The following is a 19180-nucleotide window of genomic DNA, read 5'->3' as shown; positions in this document are numbered from 1 at the left end:
TAATGTACGAGTCATAAAGGCAAGTATGAACATTGCATACTTCCCAGATGGGCGCTGTAAACGCTTCTGCGCTTCACCTTGCACAGGATGTACGGGGTGCCCAATAAACTAGCCCCCTCGGGGGCAAATCTGAAATCTACCATGAATTACTGGATCACAAGCCAGGTTTAATTTAGTTAGGTTATAATATGTTAGGTTAGGTTATATTATGTTAGGTTAGGTTAAATAAGGATGGGTTAGATTATATATCGGGCTATATTAGGTTCGGTTATATTAGATTAGGTTAGGTTAGGTTAATTAGGAGGTTTTTTCCGCTACAACTGAGGCGCGTGGTGGTGGTGGTGTTTCAGGCATGGCGAACGGCGAGGGAGAGAGGACGTCCACCCACCTCCCTGGAAGTCCTCACCCTCGAGTTCTACCTCCATGTGTACTTCGCCACGCTGCCTCTCCGTCACGGCCACAAAGAGGTCAGTAACTCTTTTATGTGAGGAATGGTAATGTTAGACCTCCAAAAAACCCTCGATACTGTGAACCATAATATTTTGTTGTATAACTTAAAATTAATGAGCTTAAACAGTGATGCCGTAAAATCGATGTGTTCATGTTTGTCCGGTAGAGAGAACAGATGATTAATGTGGTCGGTAGAAACTCGGAACCTGGTAGAATAAAGTGTTGTCACAGGGTAGTATACTGGGGCAGCTCTCATTCTCATTGTATATTAACAATATTTAGTAACGGGGAAAGTTGTTGCCAGCCTCGAATCCAAATTAAGCAGTGACTTACTTTGTCTTAATAATTGGTTGATGGATAACAGACTGTCTCGCCATTTTGCGGAAACTTAGAGTCCTGACTTGAAGGTTCAGTGTACTGTACAATCATCCAGGCGACATCATCAATAAAGTATCTCACAGCTGAAGTTGATCACTATGTATCGGGAGAAGATATAGCCTAAAAAAGTTATTAAAAACTCGTCCAGAACCCAATTTTTGGATAGAAGCGAGGAGAGTGTAGACTGTAGAGCGTTAACAATGTAGACTTCCACTTGTTGGTAGTAGTCTTCCTCCCTTTTTTATTTTTCTCTCATTGACTCGTTACAATAGACCTGACAAAGTGGACCTCACGCAAAGGTTGACTGGGTCCTGTTCATCATTGTAAATGGTAACTCAATATCTACCAAATTACTTAACTATATGATAATTGTGTTTGCTTGCAATAGTTATTCATACCCATATTGTTTTGTAGTACAGGTAATGAATTCTAAATTAAATCAATCAATCAATCAAAGCCTGTATTCGTCCGCTTCTGTCCTGTGGTTTGTAATACACCACTACCAGCAGTATCTCTCTCTCTCTCTCTCTCTCTCTCTCTCTCTCTCTCTCTCTCTCTCTCTCTTTGTTACTGTCACTTGCTCTCTTAATTAGGATTTCTTTTCAGGATCATTAACAACTGTGTAACCACCATTATACTGTGACCACGAACACTGACCACTCTCCCGCAGGATCACCCGGCGGCCATGGCAGTGTTTCGACGGTTCCTAGAGTTTTGTCCTTCAAAAGTGGGTACAGTACAAGACCTCCTGCCCTTCTATGCCCTACCCTATGTCCCCGACCCCACCCTCCACCCAGCCTTCAGGCCAGTCTTCCAGGTACTGTCCCCACCCACCAAACATCACCTGTCACAGTATGCATTTACTATGATATTTCCTCACAATATTTTCTCTTAACATGCAAAATAAACCAGAAGTTTCATTTACCCGAATCTTTTATAACGGCAATTAAATCTTATTCTTTCATCTGAATGTCTGAATACCTGCGAGAAATGTTGTGTGTGGTAATGAGTCACCTGAAGGACTGTAGATCAGCTGGTGACGTGTGTGTGTGTGTTGACAGGGATCGTGGGTTCAGGAGCTGCGGGGACAGCTGTGTGGGTTCATAGGGCGTAGGGCCATCACCTGTCGTCCTTCCATCTTTTCCTACCTCCACCACCACCGTCACCACGCCTCCAGGTAGGTTTCTCCCTCAACCTACACCACCTCCATTTTCTCCCTCCACCACCACTAGCCATGTAGTTGATGATGGTTACGTTAATTCATGAATACCGAGTGTAAACAGCGGCATTGAATGTTACTAAAACTCACAATAACAGCATAAATGACATAACTAGTGAAATACAGTACAACAACTTTCGATAAAGAAGCTTAATAATGTTAATGTGATGACGTAGCAGTGACGTGGTGACGTAACAGTGAAATATGATGACGTAACACTGACCTAAGTAGAGACGCATGATGATACACGTAGTGATATGATGGGTTCTGGAATTTGTCCGCAGCGTCGGGCAGGCACTGGTGGCGCAGGAGTCGGCAGCGTCGGCGGTCAGGTCCCAGCGGATACTACGCCGGCGTCTACAGCGACTGCAGGAGGACTATCACAAGCTGATAGGTAGGTGGTGGAGTCTTGTTGATAGGTAGTTATATAATCGTGTTAAAAGGAATGAAGAATCATTAGCAGAGACCAAAAGTGAAAAGGACTTGTGTTTATGTTGACAATAAACTGGAGTTCTTAAGCCATTGTGAGAAGGGCATTCATATACCTAGATGATCCATACCTCATAACGCTCTTCAGAAGTGAGGTACTACCCTGTCTGGAGTAGTCACCCCATCTTCTCCCTGAGATATGCGAGTAACTGTCACTTAATTGAAGGCCACCTCAGCTACCTAGAGAGATTAGAACACCAGCAGTTGCCTAGCTTATACTACAGATGGGTAAGGTGTGACTTAATACAAGTCTTTAAACACCTCAAACTGTGGAGGAATAAATATTTGTTATTGAAATATGATGAAACTAATCTCTGGGATGAGTTAGATTTAATCTTCCTTTTTGGTTTATAATAAAATTAACAGTCATTAAAATCTATTTGCTGTATTGTATATTTTAAAAGTTAGGTGAGTTTTAAGTGTTTCTGGTGTGTAGTGATTGATATTGGTAGATAAATTACAGGTGTGTGTTTGGATATTACATACAGGTGTGTCATGGGAGCTGACGCAGGCGCTTGAGGCGGCGGTGAGAGGGGAGAGAGTAGACCTGGAGGGCACCTTAGCCGCCTGTACACACCGCTACCCCGAGCTCTTCACCCTCAGTCTTACAGCAGACACCACGGTACAGCCTGCTTCTCTCTCTCAGTGGATTTTACTACAGTATTATTTGACATTTTCATAATTTATTTAAGTAGTATTTTTGCGTTTACACACCAGACATTCCCACCACTTATCTATTATCATATTCGAAAAAGGCGTCTAATTATAAGATAATTTTCATCTATTACATTACCGGCGGAAATGTATAATAACGGAGAATGCAAGCGTGTGCAAAATTTTCTCTATTTTCTTCCATTAATCTTGCGCCATTATCGTCTACCTCACCTCCCACACTGTCTGTCTCCTTCATAAATCATCACACGCATGCGTTCCCGTACACGTCACGCTGCCAATCAAAAAAAAGCGTTTTTGTTTTTGCAACCAATTAAAATGATTTTGGGTTTAACTCGCGGTATTTTTGGCCCAATCAAATTCGAGTTTTATTTTGGGTCTCATATTTCGAAATTCATATTCATTTCCCACCATGGAAGTCTGCGATGGGTGTCACTTAAATTATATGGAGCTGATTGCGAGTTTTTGGGAAAAAACAAAGAAGCTATAGCATTTTTTCGATCGCATGGTGTTGTAGGGGAATCGATATATTAATGTTGTCTAGCACTCAGGATGGAAGGAAACTCTAATGTGGTTTTCTTGTATAAGTTATATGATAGACAGTCTGGTGCTGGAGGTGCTTGTTCAGGAAGATGGGCAGAATGAGAGTTGGTTGGTGAGGAAGCTCAGAGAAGGACAGCTGGTGGGTCGCCATGCTCGCTGGCGGGAGCGAGGACCGCCAGGCAGGCGAGGAGGAGCTAAGGCAGCCAGGCAGCGGCGGAGGAGGAGGTGTTGCTTGTTCAAGAAGAATGATCAGAATGAATCTCAATGGAGAGACAGAGCTTATATACCCAGCAGCTGCTATGAGTCATGTTGGGAAAACCCAGAAAGTCGCCGGTGACTAGTTCCGTTGCTAAGATACTGTAACATCTGGTTGGTTGCTAGGGAAGGCGGTAGCAGGTGGTGACGCCACTACACAGTTTGTAGGGGAGACGTCCACTACAATACTCCCCCTCCCCTCTAGGCGGTGTAGGAGACTTGTTGTCTGTAGAGTTGCTTAGCACATGTGAGGCAGACCGGGCGGTGCATGCCTCATGTGAGACAACGGCGATGGCGTGATGAGCCGATCGCTGAAATACAACTGTCTAGATACACACTATCTGTGGGAGAAGGGAGAAAAAGGGTGTGTGGAGGCGATGAATGTTGTGCTTCCCTCACGACAGGTACAGGGTCGTCAGATGCGCCTGCTGGGGTGTGTGTGGGCCTGGGTCAGGAGCAGGGGCTGCGTCAGCAGAAGCGGATTAGGGCTCGTGACAGCAGCTGGGTCCACGACAGCAGCAGGGTGCAGGACATTAGCAGGGAGTACCTGAGGGAGAAAAGAGGGGGTGTGGAGGCGATGGATGTTGTGTGCTTCCCTCACGGCAGGTACTGTCGTCAGATGCGCCTGCTGGGGGGTCTGGGTCAGCGTCTGAGGCAGGACGGGTGTGCTGGGGTCGTAGGATGTGGTGCTTGGGGCAGGAAGAGGAGCCGGTGTCTGCTTGAAGACTGGGAGCGTGATCAGTGTCTCCTCCATCCTGTGTGAGTGCTAATCTCCGGGAGTCACCATTGTAGGGGTATCGAGATATTAATGTTGTCTAGCACTCAGGATGGAAGGAAACTCTAATGTGGTTTTCTTGTATAATATAAGTTATATGATAGACAGTCTGGTGCTGGAGGTGCTTGTTCAGGAAGATGGGCAGAATGAGAGTTGGTTGGTGAGGAAGCTCAGAGAAGGACAGCTGGTGGGTCGCCATGCTCGCTGGCGGGAGCGAGGACCGCCAGGCAGGCGAGGAGGAGCTAAGGCAGCCAGGCAGCGGCGGAGGAGGAGGTGTTTCTTGTTCAAGAAGAATGGTCAGAATGAATCTCAATGGAGAGACAGAGCTTATATACCCAGCAGCCGCTATGAGTCATGTTGGGAAAACCCAGAAAGTCGCCGGTGACTAGTTCCGTTGCTAAGATACTGTAACATCTGGTTGGTTGCTAGGGAAGGCGGTAGCAGGTGGTGACGCCGCTATGCAGTTTGTAGGGGAGACGTCCACTACAGTGTTCTTCCAACCTCAGTAAAGTGTCATAAGTGCAAGACTGAATGTAAATATCACAAAGACCAACATACTGTATGTGGCGTTGTGTAAGAATCTTAGAATCCAACAACGAACAAGAACCAGACCAATGAGGTAATAAATAGGTGATTCCATCATATGGTGAGAGTCGGTTAGGATAGGTTTGGATTTTGTTCCTCTAGTGTTTTTGGATGTATTTTGCCATTATTTGTTTTCGGAAAATGTCCAACGAAAATAATTCGATAAAAAAAAAAACCCGGCTAATTTCTGCCAGAAATGAAGGTCATATTTGGTCTAAACACACAAATACGCTAGAAAAATAATTTTTTTACTTTCTAAGAGTGTGTGGTGTGCAAGTGCAAATTTACCATTTAAGTATTTTGGTGTGGGTAGAAAATAATCGTATTTCAAAATAATTAAATATGATTTGTTAATGTTCGTTGGTGTTTGGTGAAACTACTTTTATCTGTTATATAGAAACGAGAGACAAGTTCAGGTGGGTTGGAGAGGTATAAGAGTACAGTACATGTCTCCTCATCTCGCTTACAATTTATAAAAAGATTTGTGTGTAATTAATAATAGTTCTAATGAATGTTAATGGTGAAGCGTAAAAGAAAAGGTAGGTTGCATTACAGTACTTTAAAATATGACCGACTGGTATTTCCTACGATATGGGGGTTGTCCGGTGGTGGGTTTGACTGACGTGACGCCTAGGTGTGCCAACATCACTCGCACGGCTCATTGAATTTAAACAAGATTTTTCTGGTTTTATCGAGCTCCAGTGGTTTGGACTTCCTGTTTAAATAATGAATCCTCAAGTACACTGCAAATTTTGAGACTTCAAGCTTTATGTATTTATTATGGTCAGAGCTAATAAGGCGTTAACTCGTATCATTCTTCGGTTTGAGTCGATGAAATAAAGTGAACGCTTACTGTGTAGCATATATTAACGAAGAATAAAACCACACCTTCATGCTCATGTCATATCTTCATTTGCATTTACTCTTGGTTTTACCCAACACCACGAGGATTAGACAAGGTGAATTTAATAAGAGTGCTGTCTACTGCATTTACACGTTTGTCTAACTTTTTCTTGGTTTGACTAGGAAACTGTATGTCACACACACACATGACAGTAGCGACACTGTAACCTGCCCACCACTCCAACATTATTTGTATTTTACATTAGGGGAGACCGTAAATGGGATTTTAGGTATTGAAGACTTGTAAGTTATACGACGAAGGAAGAATAATTGAGAGACGTGGTTCGCTAACTGGGAGGGGGAAACAAGCATAACCACGTCTACTGTATGTCTCGACCTAGAGTAACTGACTTCTCAATCCATCGGAGTACCGTCCTCATATCTGAGGGTTGGCGTCCATAGTCCTCCACTCTAAACGTTCTCAAGCTGTTTTTCTTCTTTATTTGCTTTCCTGGCCGTCAACTACTGTGGTTATTACGGCCGTTGACTTGTTAGTTTGACCTTTTCCTTTTTTTTTATTCTTTTGCACATTCCACACTTGCTCTTCTCCTTGTTCTTCTTTATTGTGTACCTGTTGTTCTTCGCTATCTTGTGCTTGCTCTTCTTTTCTTATTGGGGTTCTCTTGTTTCTTGGTTTTAACTACAAAGGAGAGCCTCCATGTAGCTAATGTTTCTCTGGGTTAGCAACTTGGCTACCCTACACTCCTCCCTCCACTTGGGACACCCGGTCGGAGGAGGAATGAGAGCCGCCACAAGCTGGGCATTTCTTCTTGGTTGAAGGACACATGGTGTGCACATGGGGCCGACTTCCCAAGCCCGGTTCTTTATCGCTGTGTGGCCGTAGCACTGACAATTGTAGCACCTTGTTGGTCTTGGTATGTACGGCTGCACTGGTACGGTGTCCCATCCCAGTGTAACCGTCTCTGGTAACATGTGGAAGAATCCCACCGGAGGTGGATTCTCCGTCTTCTATCTTAATCTTTCGTTCGACGTAGACTTTTCTGATCAGTTATTGAATCTCCTGTAGTTCCAGGTGTTGTATCTCGACGTGGGAGATCATTCCCTATGCCTCGTTATCGCAAAGAATTACTTACACCTGAATGGGGACGTCATTGATGCACAACTTCCTTTACTTGTTTGGCCTGCCCCCAGTCACCGAAGGTAACCATAAGGCCACCGCTAGGCCGGCGGACGACCTTCGTATAACCTCCTCTATACCCGAAGAAGTAAAAAAAGACTTAAGGACGAGGAGGTTCAGCTTCTCAGGAGGAATAAAAATGGAGGATAGAGCCTCACGCACGGTCTTCGCGTGCTCCCGCACGACTTTCATGGCGGGTCTCACTGAGGTCGTGTCTTGGAATGTGTGTGGACTGTTTATCCAGCCCTCTTAAGGTTTTGTATCTCTGGGGACCCAGTTTTTAATTTCATTCATCTATCTTCGTCTCTGCCTTCCCCTGGCCCTCTACCCTCAACTTTGACCATTAATATGTTGGTTATTATCTCCTCATCCCTTATTATATGTCCAGTGTACATTATCTCATTGATATTTTTTTTTACGTTTCAAGTATTTCTTGTGAAGTTTTTGCAAATATTAGTACTTCTTCATATGATTTCCTGTTAGTGTAGCTTATTCTTAGTATTCGCCTATAACACCACATTTCAAAGGCCTCCAACCTCTTTCTGGTGTCTGCTGAAAGTGTCCACGCTTCCGACCCATACATCAGTTCTTGCCCTATAAAGCCTTTCGGCAGCCTTTCACATTTAAATTATTGTCCCTTTTCATTAGGTTGTATAGGTTATTAAATGCTGTTTTTGCTTGTCCTAGTCTTGTTTTGATTTCTTCCGTACATCTACTATCACAGCGAATGTTACTTACTAAATTCACAAAATTTTCCGCTTGTTTACGTTCCCTGTTGCCTGCCATTATTTTTATTATAGAATTTATATCCAATTTGGAAATAACCATTACGTTAGTCTTTACAGCATTAACTCTAAGACCATATTTTTCACTTTTCCACTCATCTGTTAACCAGTTTTTCAAATACCTCTTCACTATCTGTGATCAGAGCAATATTATCTGCATAGCGTATATAATATTACTTTACCATTAACTTTTAGTCCTTCATTTTCACTTATAACTTCTCTCATTAAGAATTCTGAATATATATTATACAAGGAAATAGGACACAGCCTTATAACGAAAACTGAACATGTTAACCCCACCATAGTCCTCCCCGACCAAGTCTTGCCTCCTGTGTTTCAAACAAGACGCAAATTGAATGTTTAAACTAATAGAGTAAATACCTCGGAATATATTATTTTTTGAAGTTGACAAGGAAATTGAATCCTTATTAGAGCATTTAGATCCCTAATGGGTGTTCCACGCCACCGGCAATAAACAAAGCCGTGAATTAGTTCGTTCGGTAGTTAAAGGGTCATTTCAGAGGCTCAAAGGTTGCCTGATACTGGCTGGAGTCTGTGTGTTCCTGTGTATGTAATGAAGACGAGATGGTGAGAAAGGTTGGATATTAAGGTGAGAAAGATAGAATATTATCACCCAGCGGCACCATAAATGAGAGATTAAATTGTAGCTGCCAAGGTAATGTTTGTGGTGTGGGCGTGAGAGGGAGAATGTGTGGTTGATGTTTCAGGTAGGATTTCTGCTTGGTGTGAGAGAGATTATATGTTTGTGATGTGGGAGGGAGGCTCACGGGTGGTGATGGCGTGGGAGGGAGGGCGGGCTCGTGGGTGGTGTTGGATGATTTGTTAGCTGTGGATATGTGGTTTGATATATGTTTGGTAATCGTGTAGGACGGAATGGATGTGAAAAGGGGCGTGCGTTAATTTTTCAGAGGGAGGTAAAGTCCGTGGTTGGTAAGGATATGGAGGGAAGATGTGGTACGTGTGGGAAGGTATGTGTGTGTTGTGTGTGTTGGGGGAAGGGTGGTGGTTATGTGTTGGAGGGAACCTGCCTATGGACCCCCACACTGTCAAACACCATACGTTGTATCACCCCTTGATTCTGAATAGTTCTGACATCGTTGTAATTTTTTAATCTTTATCCTTACCTGTACATATACTTTTCTCTCTGAATCAGTGAAATTAAACATAGTTGCAGTTCCTATACAAGTGAATGTCTTGCCTCCCTACTCCACCAGGCGGGGCCGGCCACCATCCTGCTGGAGTCGATGCAGCGGTGTCGCCGTCGTCCTGGGGTGGCGGCGCCCATCGCTGCCCTAGACTTCGAGCGTGTCAGGGTAGATTTGGGCGCCGCCCCTGAGACTCATGTCCTGCTGCTGCTCCAGGCCCTGAGACATGTGAGTACTGTAGTATTAGGGGCTGTTGGGTAGTATGTCTTGTATGCTCTGCTCTTGTGGTGTTTGGTTGTGAACTCCTTCATTCTTTCCCTGTGACCTCTTGTGAGTAATGGAGGGTAGAGAATTTCCAGGTTCTCTTGTGAATAATAAAGGGCAAAGGAAACTTTCATGTCTTGTGAGAAATATAGAGAACTCCCATGCCCTTTTGTGAGTAATGGGAGGTATAGAGAATGCTTATGTTTTCTTGTGTACAGTGGGTGATAAAGAGACTATCCATTGTGAGGTGTGTTGTGTTGCAGCGTGTGACACGGGTGACAACGGGCAGTGTGCGGCAGGCGGTGGTGACGGCCTACGTGCGTGGCGACGTGTTGGGGGTGCGTGGGTCGTGTAGGTCGTGGAGTCGTGTGGCCGGCGCCCTCACCAGCCCTCAGCCACAGATGTTAGCTCAGACAGCTGCCAGGCTCATCAATGCCCTCACTGCCTTCAATGCCGGCCGCACCTACCTGGCCAGGTACTATATACGTAATCGCCTTTCGCTCTGATGTGGCATTTTGTGCCAGTTGTTTTGTTTACTTATTTTTATTATGACGGCTTGTAGTTTATTTCATGAGTGTAATAATATTTCTTGTAGTTTTGTTCTGGAAATGATTTATTAATTTTATTAGGTTCAGAAGTTTTTTTTTATGATCAGTGATGGTGTAGCAATGTGTTGCGCAAGAAGTTAGAATATACAGGATACCAGAGCATGTACAGTTGTGGGGAACTCTCCCAACATTTGGGAGTATCTGGCACCTACAGTATGCCTGGCTCACATAATGATTGGTCTACATCTGGTGACTGCTCCTTTCTATTATAAGTTACATCAGACTGAACAACATGAAAACCATCATATATAAATAAAACTGAGTAAACATATGTTAAACTACTAAGACTTTTATTACCTTCATGACTCTCCTGTAGGTGCGAGATACAGTGAAGTATCTCGGTTGAAAAGCTACTTTATGAAATAATATATTTTAGATAGATAAGTACATTCTAATTAAAAAATAATAATTTTGGAATAATGTATAGAATACTTGTCATTTAATAAATTTTCCACATATTTCACAATAGTAAATTAGGAACAATTGGACAATCGGGTAAATGGCTCAGCACCCACCCTGGTTCCTGGAACCTCCGTGTGCTCTCCTGACGCTTATGCTTCACAAATACATTAAAAGTGTTCTTTAATTTTGTCAGTGTGCCTCCCTCCACCCTCAACGTATCTCTCATCCCACGCCACAACCCTCCTTGACCAAGTACCCCTCCTCCTAGTGACACTCCTAGCACTTGGCATTATTGGAGACTCGCCACGCTTTACCATAAACAGATGAACTATACAGGGATACCTTCCTATATACTGTACACTTATTCTTACTTCACCACGTGTAACTTAATAACAAACCAATGGCCCCTCAAGCACTCTCACCCACCCATTATCTAAGTCTAAGAAAGTAAATACTGTATGAACCCCACATGCTTCCCTGTTGGGCGCTGTAATGCTTCTACACTTCTCCATATACACAGGATGTAAAGGGGTGCTCAATAAATGAGCTCCCAATGTGTGGGGGCAAATCTTAATGTGAAATCTGTCTTCACATGAGTTTGAGAAGTAAGTTATATGATGCCTGTAGGAGAGTGATGACACATTGAAGAATTATAATTATTTGTAGAATAGAGAATATTGTGTTACAGAATAATGAAGGAAGTTAGTGGTTATGTATTTGCATTAACTAATAATAAAACCCAACTAACACAGTACTATGGTTTATTACGTGCTTTTCTTGGACACATGTTCATGATACAGTAGAATCCACTTAATGTATTTATCCATTTTTATAAAATCTCTTGGTACCAGACATTTCGGTCTACAGATACTTTACTGTATTTCCAAATGTGACTATGGAAATTTGTCCACAGTTGTACATGTTTTCTATGGCTCCCATAAAAAAATCCGCTACCTGTATGTTTAATATTATATTTTTAGCACTCTTAGTAAATGCAGCTTTTTGATACTTTGTGGAGATGCTAAGTGGTCATGATCACAGTGTCTGTTTTTTGCTCCAAGTTGGATAAATGTCACATCATGAGCTCCTGAGGAAATATCATGGATTACCTGAAGATTAGGCACACCAGCTTATTTCACGTGATGATGAAACACTAGCTCTAACCTAACTTAACCTAACCCCTCCAGGTAGCATTAGTATGTGAAATAAGCCTGGATGCTTAATCTTCAGGTGATCCAATTTTATCTACTGTACAGTAATGATCCTGGACTTAGGGTACAGTAGCAAGTCCACAAAGCGGAATAATAGGTCAGAATTTTCCTTTTAGGTTAAGCGAGTTTAAACTATTTGTAACTATACCCTGTAGCACACTAGTTCCTTTTACACTTTTTACACGATTAGCAATAACTTTATTACTAAATTTTTGGTTGGTGTCCTTTGTGGTGCGCTGATGTTCTCTGTGGTGCGCTGATGTCCTCTGGTGCGCTGATGTTCTTTGTGGTGCCCTGACGTCCCTTGTGGTTTCCATCATGGTGCGTGGTTTATGGTGTCAGTGAGGAGGTATGCGGGGTGCTGCTCAGAGCCCTACGAGCAGAACAACCTGATTCAGCCACAACAGACATGGCTCTGGCAGCACTACAAAAGCTCTCCATAAGGTAACAATCTTATCTCTCTCTCTCTCTCTCTCTCTCTCTCGCTCTCTCGCTAGCTAGCTAGCTAGCTATATATAATTAGGTTTTCTCTGTTTGACAGAACTAAATCGAGTATATTATTACCCCGGGTGGGTTCGGTTATATGTTGGCTTTGGAAACAGTCCTGGCTTGTTTCAAGAAAATCCTCTGATTCTGAGTTACCCGTAAAGTCAATCCAATCTATTTGGCTAAAGTTAAAGTCGCCTACCATACAGACTTTGCTATGTATGGAAGCCCTGTGCATTTCATCCCAAATAAGTCTCATTAACTCTATCAAGATTAGGAGGTCTATATATTGCTCCTGTGATTAATTTTTCCCTACCATCGATAAATTCTATCCAAATTGTTTCTGTAATCTGCTCCGTTTTTATTTCCTTATTTATTTCACACTTCAGATTATCCCTGACATTGATTGCTACTCCGCTTCCTTTCCTAATCTGCCTATCGGTATGGAATAATTTGTAACCTGCAATTTGGTATTCGACAGGTAACTCACGTGAGTCTAGGTTTATCCATGTTTCGGTGAATGCTATTATTTTTATTTTTTTTCGGCACATACCAACGCCCTGATTTGCATAGTAGACATTTAAGTTAGTCGTGTTCTGAATCCTCTCTTTGTCGAGTTTAGGTTTTAACCCCCTGCCTAATTTAGTTTTGTCATAATTCCTAGCACTATTTCCCTGTAACCTTTCACTTTGTTTTCCCGCTTCCACTGCAGTCTCTTCCACCCCCGTGCTCATATGTTCCCCTAGCAGTTTAAAGACTTCGACATCTTTTGAACTGCCCTCTCGAGAGAACCAGCCAGGGTTGCCACCCCATCCCTAGCATAAAGGTCCCTTCTGCCGTAGAAGTTGTCCCAGTTGTTAATGAATGGGACTGATATTGACTTGCAATATCTGTCAAGACGGCCATTGACACCAACTGCCCTTGACAACCATTCATTACCAACTCTCCTTCTAGGCAGGACACTACATATGATAGGGATCTCTCCCTTCGTCCTAATACGTTCTATAGCTGCCTTGAACTAATCAAGAAGCTCCTCACTCCTACACCGGCCAATATCATTGCCTCCTGCACTGAGGCAGATAATGGGTTTGTTCTCATTACCAGACAAGATATTGTCCATCCTGTCATTTATATCCCCCACCCCAGCTACTGGCAAACACACCCTCATCCTATGTTTATTTTTTCCACAAAAAGCTCTGTCCAGGTAACGTACCTGGGAATCGCCAACAATTAAGGTTTTCGTACCTTCCTTGTCAGCCTTGTCCCTGACTATGCTAACGTCCAATTCGTCTATCAAAGGACTGAAAGAGTTGGTACACTTAGCTGTTGTTGTCGTATCCTTGGTGGGTTTTTTCACCACCAGTTTGGTCGTCCTTCTCCTCACAACCTTCCATTTGCCTGAGTTTTCGTCAGACATTGGCTTTCCTCGTCTCGTTTCTTCCTTCTTCCTTTCTATCACTTCCTTTAATTTCAAGATTTCTTCCTTGGCCCTCAAGTTTTTGTTTAACCTTCTCTAACTAGGCTCTCTGAAGGGCACAGCCCTGTTCACAAGTAGCACTAGCCATTACTGAATTGGTTAATTTCAACATTTCACATACAGTACTTCAATGAAACTGTTATTTCCAGACTCAAATAAATTGAAATATAAATGCAAACTGACGACTGATAACTTTACAGAAGGCGAAACAGCATGAAGGTACTTCTGATGTTTTCATAATTAGTTTATGCAGTATCGCTATTTTCACCCCAATTATATAGTCACTGGGACTTTCAGCGGTTATTTCTGAGAACAGCGCTACCACCAGAAGTGGTTCGATTTCGTTCATTTTTTCCACATTTTCTTTTTATAGTAAGTATTTTAAGAGGCGAGAACTTTTTATTTTAATTATAAGTATTGTTACGACCCACCTTTTCGCTGCTTGCTAGCTTCCGCCACTGGTTACTAGCAGCCAGGTCGTTTATGAAGAAGCAGTAGATATATCACAAGTGTCGTTCTAGTTCCCACTAGCTGTTCCCCCAGTCAACTGTAATTTTACGATGATCGGTATCAGTGTACAGACAAAACATGCAGGTAGGTTTTCACAAGTCACAGAAACACACTTGTAAACTATTGTCTTCTTTAATAATCCGTAAATCTTCACAAAACTGTTCACAGGGTATGTCCTTACAACTGGACTTCTCACTTAGTATATATACAGCCAGCACATTACCAGTGGACAATTCATTAGTTTTTTTCATTTTATATCGCTCACAACAATTCCACAATACTTGCACAACAATTATCTTTAGTTGTCACTATGCTTGTACTTCACACTCTGAGCAGAAACGATCGACTGACCTTCCCTGTTTTTGTTGTGATGGAGAGAACGGTGTAGGTCCTGTAGGAGGAAGGTAAGGTTAGGAAGTGGGATATAAAGTGGGAGATTTGATAGCAGGTGGGCTATCCACCTTACGGGGCTGACCTCCCCTAGGCCGCTCGCTGCTGCTTCTGTACCTCATCAGATGCCCCTGGAACATCCTAGCACCATCCAGCCGTTACAAATCGGAACGAGACACACCTGGGAAGTTGTAGAACGTTCTACTCTGATCGAGGCCTTCAATATGCAAGTAATCATAACAAAATTGATGCAATACATTCTAGAAAATTCTTACATATGTACTGTAATACATCAATATATATAAGAAAATCTCCTAAAACTTGCCAAAAATAACTGTTGATAGGAATAGAAAATAAACCGAACACCAAGTTCACAAAATTATAATAATAAATTATGCCTCGTAAATCACCTGTAGTGGGCAGGGCATGGAGGATGAGGGACATTGCGGGGTAAAACACAGTGAAAAAATGATCATATGACACTAAAATGATGTCTACGTCTTTGTACATGATTAAATTAATTATCTACCGCAATTAATCCGAAAAATCTTCAGTCACAACGTGTCGTCTGTTTGTTTACAACCGACTCGTTGGTCCGAGCGCTCTCCTATGCCAAAAAGAACGTAGATTTATGCCATGATGCTTCGACAAAGTTGCTCTCATTGGTACCAGATATCAAAATACGTATAGTACTTGCTGTTTAATATGGCTAGGAGTATGGGGGGTGAAGCCCCCCCCGGCTTTGAAGTTAGGTAAGGTTAGGTAGGTTTCTTTGGTTGGTTGGTTAGTTAGGTCAGGTTCTATTAGGTTCTTGTAAATGTTGCCTATTTTAAAATATTGTACTTAGCATAATGATAAGAACATCTTTGGAAAAATTAACGAAATCAAACAACTGCTTCTGGTGGTAGTGCTGTTCTCGGCTTTGGCTAGCATATCTAAATGCTACAAATACAGATACAGTTGGAATTCGTAAATTACATTCTACATGTCATTGCTGGGACATAAGAGAGCACTGATGTTTAGAAATACTGTACAAGAAAGAATGTACGTTTTGTGGGTGACTCAAGAAAGAATTCATACTTTCCTGTTGACTTTAGAGTGCAATATGAATCATCATATTTTATGGATAATATGTACAGTACTAATGTTCTCAGTACATCAAATATAAACTTTGGGCAAATATAATACAAAAAAAAGTCTTCAGAACCCTGATCAGGTGTTCACCCACCTCTTATTTAGATTAATATTAATTCCATTCCAAAATATAGTAACCTTAATTTAGAATGTCTATAGAGCTATACAGGGGAGTTTTTCAGCACTGTAGTATGTTGTGTTGGTGCAGGGGAGTGGTACAGGTGGCGTTGATTGAAGGCGGTGCAGTAGAGTGGCTGGTGAGCACCCTGGCTGACTCCCGAGCCCTCACACACTACACTCAGGAGTATGCTGCCGCCCTGCTCATGAACCTCACTCTCCGCTCTGCTGGTCGTGCCCGCTGCCACCCTCTTGGGAAGACTCTCCTGCCAGCACTCGCCCAGCTCCTCACCACAGTGCCAAGCCATGTAAGTCTCCACTGTTACTAAAAACTAAAGAAATGAGTCCTGGAAAAGAATTCCTTGAACTTATTTTATTGAGTACCATTTGTACTACAGTACTTAAGATGGGAAAAAGGATGATTGTTGTTAACGGTGCCATGTGATGCAGGTGGTGCCTTATGTGACGGGCGCTCTGTACAGTCTCCTCTCACACTCCAGCCTCCGTCAGGAAGCCTTTGATATGGGACTGGACTCTACACTAAAGCACCTGGCTCAGGTACTCCATATTCGACTGTGTTCACTTTGCTTTGAATTTAATCTTTAGACAATATTATTACATGTAAGTTGCCATTACACAAAGAAATAAAACTAGGATCAGGTTATAGATTTTTCATGTCACTGATTGATATTTATTGCACCTTATTTGTCTGTCATATTAATGTAATGCGCACTATTAATTGCATTTTATGTATGGATATTTTTATTATTTACTAACGCCACAATTCTTTTGTCAGCAGAGTGGTGGCACAGAACAGCGGCGACAATTGGAGTATATTGTGGAACAGATCGGGCGTGACCCTCCCCTCTCACCTCCACCCTCACCTGACCCTGTGTTGGATATTGAGGTGCATTCAATTTTTTTAATCAACAATCATTGTCCTGCCGTGGCTACTCTTGCCTTTCATGACTTCCACCTCATCAAAATGTTCTCTTTGTGGTATCATTATCTTCAATGGTAACATCTTTGATGACTTCACTATCCCTGTGGCATCTGATCTCCTTTCTGTAACTACCCTCTTTATTTTCACCCCCCCTCTTCATGTATGATATCCCATCCTCAATTGCTGCAACTGAATAATTATGAATTATGACTTCCTTATTACCCACCACATCACTGTATACAATTCAGGTTAGGCATCAGAGTACTGTAAATGTGATGATTTTCCTTTGTCTTGCCTTAATCCCCTCCTGTTACCTTATACGTACATTTATCATCCCTTACTTCCTCCCTTTTAAGATTCTATAACCCTTTATCCACCTCACATAAGAGTGGGAGAAGTTGAATGTAATCACCCACACACACACAGACACCTAATGCCATCATTTCACAACAGGAGGACCCTGAGTGGTTGGAAGAGGAGCTGGACATTGAGGATCCAGTGCGGGCACCACCTCACGCCCCGGCCGGCGAGGACCTGCTGGCCTGGCGCTACACACTTCACCCTGGTACCCAACACACTATAATAACTGAAGAAATGTTGTAACTCTGAACATAATAGATACGTCAGTGTTTGAGTTTTTCATGATATTTTGAAACATAATTTTTGCATTTCATAAAAAGTTAATTTTAGGAGTGGAGTGCAGTATATACGATTTCACTTTTATTTAAACCTCCAAGTTAATGCTGTTCAGCTTTGATTAAAGATAAAACTGAAGTGATGTTATTTACTTGGGTATCGTGCTGAGGTGATAACACTCGACGCCTGTATGACACAAGTGTGTTGGCAGGTGAGGCAGAGGAGGCAGACCGTCGACGGGATGTGGCGCCTGTCAGGTAACTAATCTCGTGTCATGTTTTATTCTTGTTTATTCATTTCTGTGCAGTCTATGTTGATGCATATGTTCAGTATGTCCAGGCACATTTTTGTAACTTCCCCTGTAACTTCACTGTAACTTCCTCTGAAGACTCGCATTTACTTTGGGAATTAACAGATATTGCTAAAAAATCGCCTGTCTTAGTTCACTTCTCTGAGTTGGGTGGACGGATACAAGCAGTTATATGTACAGATATATATTTATACTTGTATCTGAAGAAATGGCTGCTGAGATTCATTGTCACTAAGTGTAAGAGGATGCACCTGGGGCGTACCAACGGTAAGGAGGTGTATCATATGTCCCAACGGGATGAAGAAACTGTACTAGTTGAGACTGTGAGAAGGACCTAGGTGTGTATGTTCACAATGAGCTGAAGTTCTCGGGCCATTGCGAGAAGATAAATCAGGCAAATAAATTATTGGGTCTTATAAGAAGGTCGTTCAGATATCTAGACGGTCCGTCCCTCGTAACGATCTTCAGGAGTGAAGTGCTTCCCCATCTGGAGTACTGTCACCCCATCTGGTCCCCGAGATATGCTAGGGAATGTCAGTTGGTTGAAAATGTTCAAAGGAGGGCCACCAGACTGGTGCCTGCACTTCGGCGCCTCAGCTACCCTGAGAGATTGGAGCGCCTGAACTTGCCTAGCATATACTACAGACGGGCAAGGGGGGGACCTAGTTGAGGTGTATAAGCATCTCGGGGGGTACTACTCAGTTGAGTGTCCTTACTTGGAGCTGGCGGACGCTCGCCCCACAAGGGGTCACAGCTCAAGATTGAAGAAGCCCCAAGTCCAGAAAACCGTGAGGGCAAACTTTTTCGGAGTGAGGGTTGTAAACTCTTGGAACAATCTACCAGAGAGTGTTGTGATGGCACCGAGTGTGAGCTCTTTCAAGACAAGACTTGACCAATACTGGAGCGGGTTCAGGTACATTCAGGAGCCGGTGCATGCCCGGTATTTGCCGACAGTGCATGACACAGATGTGACCGATCGCCCGGGCGGCTAGCGAGCCAATCTTTTGGTGAAGAAGATAAATGAAAAGGAAAAGTAATCAGAGACGTGACCAATCGCCCAAGCGGCTAACGAGCCGATCAGTGGCGAAGAGGATAAAAGTACAGAGAGGCTGGCCACTTGATCTGGGACTGAGGACTGGGAGCTTGAGAGCAGTGTTACAGATGCTATTTAGATCTGCTAGGACTGAAAGGATCTCTCAGGCTACTGCTCAGTGGTAGATCAGTAATGTGTGGTGTCCAGCTAAAGATTGACTAGCTATACCAGGGTGGACTTACCCCGGCTAACTGACAATGACGTCACGAAGGATGATGCATGGGTCCAAGCTTCTAGAAGC

The 19180-nt window shown here is 42.9% G+C and overlaps 1 protein-coding gene across 6 annotated transcripts in view; it reads left to right on the top strand.

Moving 5' to 3' along the window:
* The window catches only part of LOC121872647 (lisH domain-containing protein ARMC9-like), a 77656-nt gene that overhangs the window by 43458 nt on the left and 15018 nt on the right, over nt 1-19180 (top strand). For 3 of the 6 annotated variants that reach the window (XM_042375572.1, XM_042375574.1, XM_042375577.1), the window contains exons 4-16: nt 351-467; nt 1499-1645; nt 1890-2005; nt 2332-2441; nt 3025-3158; nt 9428-9586; nt 9886-10097; nt 12186-12287; nt 16049-16265; nt 16408-16515; nt 16754-16864; nt 17354-17465; nt 17706-17793. In XM_042375572.1, the coding sequence (XP_042231506.1) occupies nt 351-467; nt 1499-1645; nt 1890-2005; nt 2332-2441; nt 3025-3158; nt 9428-9586; nt 9886-10097; nt 12186-12287; nt 16049-16265; nt 16408-16515; nt 16754-16864; nt 17354-17465; nt 17706-17793 (1733 nt within the window). The remainder of the gene's footprint in view (nt 1-350; nt 468-1498; nt 1646-1889; nt 2006-2331; nt 2442-3024; nt 3159-9427; nt 9587-9885; nt 10098-12185; nt 12288-16048; nt 16266-16407; nt 16516-16753; nt 16865-17353; nt 17466-17705; nt 17794-19180) is intronic. The other 3 variants (XM_042375576.1, XM_042375573.1, XM_042375575.1) reach the window with 3 other exon arrangements.

Source organism: Homarus americanus, unplaced genomic scaffold (assembly GCF_018991925.1).
Source record: "Homarus americanus isolate GMGI-L3 unplaced genomic scaffold, GMGI_Hamer_2.0 scaffold39155, whole genome shotgun sequence".
In the NCBI taxonomy this organism is placed as follows: domain Eukaryota; kingdom Metazoa; phylum Arthropoda; class Malacostraca; order Decapoda; family Nephropidae; genus Homarus; species Homarus americanus.
Note: the sequence above shows the minus strand (reverse complement) of the source record. Positions and strands in the feature narration are given on the sequence as shown.